Genomic DNA, 8,560 nt, shown 5'->3' on the forward strand with positions numbered 1-8,560 from the left:
GGAAGAAATGTTAGCTTTTATCGCCATACCGAAGCAGTAATAAGAAACCGAAACAAATAGCTTGAATTAAAATAGCGCATTTTGTTCTCAGCTGGTTGTTCTTCCGGGTAACAAAGGTCAACAGAGGAGAAGACGCAAGGAGCTAAGAAAATCTGCAGAGAGCTACTCAAAAGCGTCAAAAAACATGGTTAGTACGTTTTGATGCACTGTTTGCAGGAATGATTTGTACGAAGAGCAAAAGCAGTGCGTCGGTTTTAGCGGGTCATTTCAGCAGAGCCGGGTTTGTTGTAAAAACGATTTGTAACGCATAGTTAGCATGAGTGGGCGTTTGGCTGCAACAAACCTCTAAAGAAATGAAGCACATTCACGACTGAGAGACTAGCAGCCTGAGGCGAACATATTATTTTAATTACTTTTATTAACAGTTTTTTGCCACTTGCTTATCGCCTAAAGAGAGTTTTACTTAGCACCGAGACGAATAGTTTGCTGTAAGCTTAGGTGTACGTCTATTTGTTTATAATTCATTTCAAAATGGGCCGTTTAGATTTTGAAACATTTTTGTCAATTTTTTAAATTGTTGTTGTGGTTGGCCCCCAAAAATGTCCACTGTTCTTAATATTCCTCCATCAGTCCTAAATTTTCATGAGAATTAGTCATTCTAGGTTAATGAGCCAGATAAGATTTTAAAATTGCGTAGTTTTTACCAACAAAACCAAAATATTGCATTTTAATATACCATGTGTAATAACTTGATTATAACAGATGGAATGTATTTGTTAAATGTAATGTAGTTATTTATTTAACCTCAATGTGCCTTATATTGAAAGACAATTACATTAAATAAAAGTAAAAATGTTTGAAAATTAGTAACTTAGGTGACAGAACTGTGCAAAAGTCTTAAGCCACTCCTCATTTCATTATGTTTTGCTTCCAGTCAGCCAGAAATTTCTGTACTATTTTTAAGGGGTTCTTGAGCAGCAGTCCTCCAGTCTCACACAGGGTTAAAATAGTAATTTTGCACCATCAAGATGACTACAAAGAGTTACTAGCTGAAAACTTGGCATATTTTAGCATGCCGTGCAGAGTGCATGGAAGAAAATTGAAGAAACCTGACAAAATAAGTGGTAGGCTAAAAAAGAAACTCTACACCAGATATCTGAAAGTTATATCCTTAAGAAATAGCAAATAAATAAATAAATAAATTAAACAAAGACCCGACACAGGATCTGAGAGATGCAATAAGAAGCTATTCTTAAGATGGGTAAACAGGAAGAAAAGGCTGAGGTATTCCAGATTATACAACAACTGGACTGAAAATCAGTGGGAACAGGTCTTATTGAGAAATTTGTCCAAATTAATAGAATTATGAACACAAGTAGCACAGATGTTGATCTACTACGTAAAACCATCAGCAGTGCATCTGATTGGCAACACCTTAATTTTTCAGCATGACAATGACCCAAAAAAAAAACCCACAAGCAATACAGTAAAAGCATACCTGGGTAGAAGAACACACTGTAGAATACTATCAGTCATGGATGGGCCTCCCCAGAGCCCAGGCCTCATTATTAGTGAAGCATTGTTGTATTATGTTGACATGGATTGGAAAAACAAAAAAGGTAGCCAACATCCAAACATTGGCTTTGAATGTCCTTCAAAGAGCCCTGCAGAGCTATTCCTGAAGGCTACTCAAAGACATGACAAGAAGCCTAAGATGGTCAGAGCAAATATTGACTTTCATGCTTCTTAGAACTATAAACTGTTTTTGCCTCAGATTCTATATTCACACAGAAGTACACCCCCACAAACTAACGAAAAAGACATTTGAAGATGTTGAATTGAGAAGGTGACTTGTATTATCAGACTAACAATAAGTATTTTGTTTTTCAGTCTCACACCATACTTCTGGTACAGCCCACCAAGAGGCCGGAGGGAAGGACCTACGCTGATTATGAGTCAGTCAATGAGTGTATGGAGGGTAAGCTGGTGGTTCTTTGTTCTTTTGTGTATTGCCTTTTCTTTCAGTGATATGTAATTTCACTCCACACTTCCAGGCTTTCATTGTTTACATGTACACAGCTTACGTGCATCCACCTGAAACTTTAGTCAAACTTGGAAACATCATGGAAACTTTACAATCTATCTTAAGTCTGTAGTGTTAAAATATTAAGGGAAACTGGTTATTTTCACCCGACATGTATGCAACTTGTGTTTACTTACGTGAGAAAACATTTGGTTGTAGTGGTCAGGCAGTTCAACTAAAACTGTCCAGTAAACTCTGGTCATTTGACAAGTAATTGTCAAATAAGCATTTCATATGGTAATAATCTCCTGTTTCTAGTAGCACAGTTATCTTTCTTTGACTTTAGGAAGGAATTAATCTGTTATGTTATTATTTTTACTGCAGTATTTCTAATCATAGACTTTTCAGGTATTTATTTTGTAAGGTATTCCTTATTTGCATCAGAAATCAAAACATTGTCAAGTGAATATGGAAATAATTACTCATTGTGAGTGTAACATAGCATATTTCCCCCCTGCACAGGTGTATGCAAGATGTATGAGGAGCATTTAAAGAGAATGAACCCCAACAGTCCGTCGATAACATACGATATCAGCCAGCTGTTTGACTTCATTGATGACCTGGCTGACCTCAGCTGTTTGGTGTAAGTTTCATGTTAAATTATTAAATTGTTTGTCATATCCAGCCCTGTGTATGTCTTCTAAACCTATGTATGTGCAAAGCATAATTAACTGATGGTAGAGAATGATACGTTTTTTAAAAAAACAAGAGGAGTCAATAGAGTGTTAAGTGTTTGCCACATCAGTGCATTCAGTTAATGATTCTGTTTGCTAAATCTGCTGGGCAGGACAGATTTAAAAAGGGGGGTGGGGTTCTATAAAAAAGAGAAATAAGTCTTGATGCATGCTCAGGCATCCAGGTAAAGAAATCCCAAAAAGTTGATTCTGTTCATCTGGATGTAGCGTTTTCAGTGGGGGAATCGTTTCGTCACTCAAATGACTTCGTCAATCTCAGCTGAATGCAGGTTTCCCCAACCTTATAAACCGTGGAACCGTGGAACCGTGGAACGTGTCCTCTCTGGTGGGGAAGGAGCCGCAGTTAGTATGTGAGGTTGAGAGGTACTGGCTGAATAAGGTCAGGCTCACCTAAGTGCACGCACAGCTTAGGCTCCAGAACCAGTCTCATGGAAAAGGCCCGGACTCTTTCTCAGTTGGGAGTTGCCCTTGGTGAGAGGCGGCGGCCTGGGGTGGGTATCTTAGCATCCACTCAACTTCCTGCCTGTACAGTGGGGTTTTTCCCAGTGGGTGAGAGGGTTTGTTCCCTGCACCTTCGGGTTGGGGAACAGGTCCTGACTATTGTCTGCTCCTATGCGCTGAACGACAGTTCAGAGTACCGAGCCTTCTTTGGAGTCCCTGGGTTGGAGTGTTTGAGGGTGCTCCACCTGGAGACTCTTTCTTTTTACTGGGAGACTTGAATGCTGACATGGGTAATGACAGTGAGAACTGGAGGGGAGTGACTGGGAAGAACGGCCTACCAGATCTGAATCTGTTCTCTTATTGGACTTATGTGCAATATATGTGAGGTCACTGAAACATATTATCAATTCCTTGGTGGCAGGGCCCTTGTGGTGGATAGGGTTCGCCCTGAGTTCCTGAAGGACTTGGCCCACATAACTGGCAATAAGTCAGACCCCAGTGGGTTTTGGACTCTGCCAGGGCTGCCTTGGCATCTTGTGGTTGCCTCCAGCTCACACTGGAGTGGTTTGCACCCAAGTGTGACGCACGGGAATGAGAATCAGCATTCCAAGTCTGAAGCCGTGGTCCTCAGCCAGAAAAGGGTGGAGTGCCCACTCCTGGTCAGTGACCAGTTACTTTAACTCCTCCACTTGGGGCAGTATCTTGGGTTCTTTTCACGAGTGAGAGAACAGGAGATTGACAGACCAGTTGTTGCTGTGGCTACAGTGATATGGGCACTGTACTGGTCGGTCGAGGTGAAAAGGAGGTTGAGAATAAAAGCGAAGTTCTCAATTTACTGGTCAGTCTACGTCCCTGCCGTCACCTGTTGTTAGGAGCCTTGAGTAGTGACCAAAAGAAAGAGATTGTGGATAAAAGCAGTGAATATTAGCTTTCTCCAAAGGGTAGCCTAACCCTTCCCTTAGAGAGGGTGAGGAGTTTGGCCAGCCGGGAATGGAACAGAGTAGAGGCGCTACTCCACCACATCGTTAGGAGCCAGTTGAGGTGGTTCGGGCATCTTAAAAGGATGCCTCCTGAATGAGGTGTTCTGGGCATGTCCCAGTGGGAGGAAGTCCTGGGGCAGACCCAGGACATACTGGAGAGGTTATATCTCTCAGCTGGCCTGGAAACACCTTGGTGTTGGGGAGAGGGAGGTCTGGGTTTCTCTTCTTCGGCTGCTCCCCCTGCAACCTGGCCTTGGATAAGCGGAAGAAGATGGATGGATAGGTCAGTACATGGACTCTGCGCTCAAACCAGCATTCCTCCCTTTCCAGGATGCGTACATCCTTATCATTGAAATAATGGCCACTGGCCTGTAGGTGTAAATAGACTGCAGAGTCCCCTGGCCTGACGAGTTAGCTCTTCTGTGTTGTGCTATCCACTTAGCCAAAGGTTGTTTGGTTGCCTTGATGTCTTAATCATGGCAGGTTTGTGTCGGGGGACCGGATCCTAGCGCGGCATGTTTTGGGGATGTTTGTGGATGTGTTATGCTCCAGGTAGTCCAGGAAGGATGAAGGACAAGTGCTGCTTAAGCGAAAATCTTTAGTGATCCCTTGTGTGTCAGGAGTATCGGAAGAGTTTAGATGCATTTTCTCTAGACACCACATCTCTGTGGCTTTCAAACCTCACAGCCATCCTTCTTCAGTGGTGCTAGTTTAAGTCATTATGCAAATGTACTGTTTATAAGAGACTGAGACTGAAGAAGTCGCTTGGATGAGTGACATTTCACCCACCAAAAAACAGTACAGCCAAATGAACAGAATCAACTTTTTGGGGCCATAAGACAAGTGATTAAGAAATGAGATGAATGCTGCAGAAACTCGTTAATCTCTGAATTCATCACACAGAGCAGTTAAAATGTGTTTTAATTCAAGTTAATTATTTTATCTCTGAGTGCGCTCTCAGGGATGCTGTTTATTCTAAAGTGATAGCAGCAAATTAGAGCTCTAAAACTTTTAACCAGATACATTAACATATTAAATGCTACTGTCCCACAGCCTGATAGAGGAGATGTAGAAATCACTTTAGTTTCTCAGCAGATCAAAGTGAAATAAATTTTATTGATTTAACAGGTATTCTTGCTGTGTGTTCTGTATTTTAGTAGCTACAGTTCCACCAGGCTAAATTAGGCTTAACCGCAGATTAGGGCCGAGTATAACAACATTTATGCAATTTCTGCATCGCAAAATTAATAAAAGTGCATTTCCATGACGATGTGGTGTCCAGTTTGCACTTTATTTACTGTTTTTAGGTTCAGCTTAACAAAATGCACATATAAAACTTATTTCTCCAGCAGAGGATCTATATTGTGCTTACAGCATGCTGTAAGTAAAAGAATCAGTGAAAACATGGCACTTTCACACTATTTTAAAACCAAACCTGCTCCCCAGGTTATGTGTTCAGCATAAGTTATCATGGCGATTTAACCAGGTAAAAAGAGAGCCACCCACGACATAGAAAATAACTGTCTAACCTATTAATCTCATTTCATTGTACACCCTTCAGGTGTAAGAATTTAGATGAGCAATGTTGGCAGACTTAAAAAAAAAAAAAAAAGATATTAGAGTTATTGTGTCACACTTGATGTTTTGTATTCTTTAAGAAAAACAGATCAGCCCCGCCTCAAGCTAAAATCTGTCCTCAAATTATTTAGAACCCATATCTTTTGATGATGACAAATCAATGACAGTCCTTTTTTTTTTTTTCTTCAATCTTTTTGTCAGCTGGGTTTTCTTATTTCCTTCATTTAGATTTCTCCATCACAAAGCTGCCAAAACATGTATATAATTCATAGAGCAACCCTGCAGGGATATTTCCAGCAGTTTTCTAACACAGTTTGATTTGAAACAAAGTCTTTAGCAGTAAGTTCGCCTTCTAAAAAGAGCTTCTTTCCAGCTTTTTTTTCTGCTGCATTTGGCAGGAACGGGCACATCTCAGCATCAGTGTTTCTATTAATATTTTTTTAATGCTCGTGGCAGTGAGTGAAAACCACATCAAGCTTTATAGAGATGTAGAACAAGCCAGCTGCAATAACCTGAAGGTGATTTAGGGCAATTTGTTATTCTTAATGTGGGAAGTTCAAGCTCATTTATTCAGGCAGGATTACTCTGTTTGAGTTCCTCTGAGCTAATCGCAGCTCGCAAAGAGACAAATCTAGAAGAACAGTCGCTACTTAGGTCACTTATTTGCTCATGTTGGGTGTTTTTTAAAAATAAGGAGTTGCATGTTTTCATTAAAAAACTGAAGATCCTGGGCCAACCAGAGGGGGGGGGGAGAAAAACACTGAAACTGAATTTAATTTTTGGTGCTGCCTCAGGTATCGTGCTGACACGCAGACATACCAGCCGTACAACAAGGACTGGATCAAAGAGAAGATCTACGTGCTGCTGCGGCGTCAGGCTCAGCAGGCAGCGCAGTGAAGCTTCTGAGGAGGTGGCGAGTGGGGGGGTGGGGTGGGGGGGGATCAGAATTATTTTTCCTGTCTTGAACTTGTTTTAAAAGTTTTAAGTAACTTGTTTTCAGAAGTTTTCGACTTTTTTTTCTCATCTCATGTGGGGGGATGTATTTTGTATTTTATTGTTGGACTTAATAAAGTTTCCCTTTAAATAGCAAAACTCCAGACTCTCGTCTTATTGTCCTATGGTCTGTATTTCTGTGTTCTGTCTTTTCTTTCTTGAATTGAATAATTTTGCTCATCTTTTATTTATTTTTTCTGTCGTATTTCCTTTAGTTTAATTTTTTTTGTTTTCTTACTAGTTTTATTCTCAATGTCTTTCATCTACACTCCCTCTTGAACAGCATGTCAGCTGTAGAAAAGTGCTAATAATGACTGACTTTAGAGTACTCGTGAAGTTTTCCCCTTTTTGCCGCTGCTTTTCTGTTTACATTATTCTTTTTTGTAATTGTGTTCTTTTACTGCCTTGTTCCTCATTTTCTGCACTATTTATTCTCCCCCTCTCCCTTCTGCTATCAATTTGTCAAATGTAGAAACGTGCTGCTGAGAATGATTATTTGCCTTTCAGTCCTGGACGTTGTGAGGCTTCCAGTTTTGGCTCAACAATACAAAAGCAAATAAGCTTAACAAAGCAAATAAGCTCTGTGTTTAAAAAAGGAGGGATTTCAAAAAAGTATGGACTGATTACAATTTTTCTTTGTTATTATTATTATTAAAGGTGAGACTTGACCCAACTAGATGCAGGGACTGAATTAATGAATAGCTTGGAGTTATTTTTCAGCCTTAATAGAAGTGTGCAATCTCATTCTGCTCATTTGTCCAACCTCTTCTTTTTATTTTGGTTGCTTGCTTTAGGAGTTGCCACAGTTCATCGTCAGCCTCCATCTCACATTATCCAGCATCCTCTTCAGTCACACCAACCCTCTCCATGTCCCCCTCCACTACATCTGTGAATCTTCCGCTTTTTCTCCTGCCTGACATCCACCTTCAACATCCTATGTCCAGTATTGTCTGTCTAACTTTGTCTCCTACTTCTCAGCTGAGCTGTCCGTCTGATGTACTCATTTCTAATCTTGTCCATTCTGTTCACTCCAAATGAAAATTTTAAGCACTTTCACCTCTGCCCTCTTGTCTTTTTTGTCAGCACCACTGTCTCCAAGCTATACATCATAGCAGGTATCACTACCATCTCGTAAAATTAAGTTAAACAGACTCTTGCTGCACTCTGTAATTAGCTCCTTAATGACTCGGTCCAGTGGTAAACAGTTTGGTATCCTTTCAGAATAAATGAGGATAAGGTTTCGAAGAAAAAGCTTCCTTCTTCACTGATATTTTTTCCCCTTACACTCATTCTCCTTTAGCAGTTTAGTACATAACTTTTGAAAAATGTGACTAATTATGTTAGTTTGCTTTGGAGTTATCCCTCATTTCACAGACAAATAACTCTTTGTGTATGTGTGTTTTTCCATGGATCATACTTTAGCAGACTTCATTTTTTTTCTTATTTCTGGTTATATGTGGCCTACATTCAATCTTTTTCCACCTTCTTTAATTTCCTTTCTCCTTTTCCCCCTCATTTTTTCCACTTTCTCCTCTGTTGATCTCTTGAACAGTGCGTGATTAAGCAACCCTCTTTGCAGCAGAAATAGTTTTAAAAAACGAAAAACTCTATTTCCTCAGTCATTTTATTTATAAGCATTATTTGCTAATGTTTTCTCAGTTTCTTTTAGCACTTGTTGTACTTTCTTCTTCCTTAACACCATAAAGTCCTACACGAATGCAGCTTGCTTTACTTTCCCGTAGTTATGTCTTCCTCCTTTAGGTAGCACATGGCATGTCCAAACATTGATT

The 8,560-nt window shown here is 40.1% G+C and overlaps 1 protein-coding gene across 1 annotated transcript; it reads left to right on the forward strand.

Moving 5' to 3' along the window:
* Positions 1–37: 37 nt before the first annotated feature.
* On the forward strand, positions 38–6,708 carry LOC102790588 (enhancer of rudimentary homolog). Its single transcript, XM_006798612.3, has 4 exons — positions 38–187; positions 1,891–1,978; positions 2,546–2,666; positions 6,572–6,708. The coding sequence occupies exons 1-4, from the start codon at positions 185–187 to the stop codon at positions 6,672–6,674; spliced, it is 315 nt and encodes a 104-aa protein (XP_006798675.1). The 5' UTR covers positions 38–184; the 3' UTR covers positions 6,675–6,708.
* Positions 6,709–8,560: the final 1,852 nt, after the last annotated feature.

The sequence above is a fragment of the Neolamprologus brichardi genome, chromosome 19, assembly GCF_056152115.1.
Source record: "Neolamprologus brichardi isolate AB-2024 chromosome 19, ASM5615211v1, whole genome shotgun sequence".
NCBI classification, from domain to species: Eukaryota; Metazoa; Chordata; class Actinopteri; order Cichliformes; family Cichlidae; genus Neolamprologus; species Neolamprologus brichardi.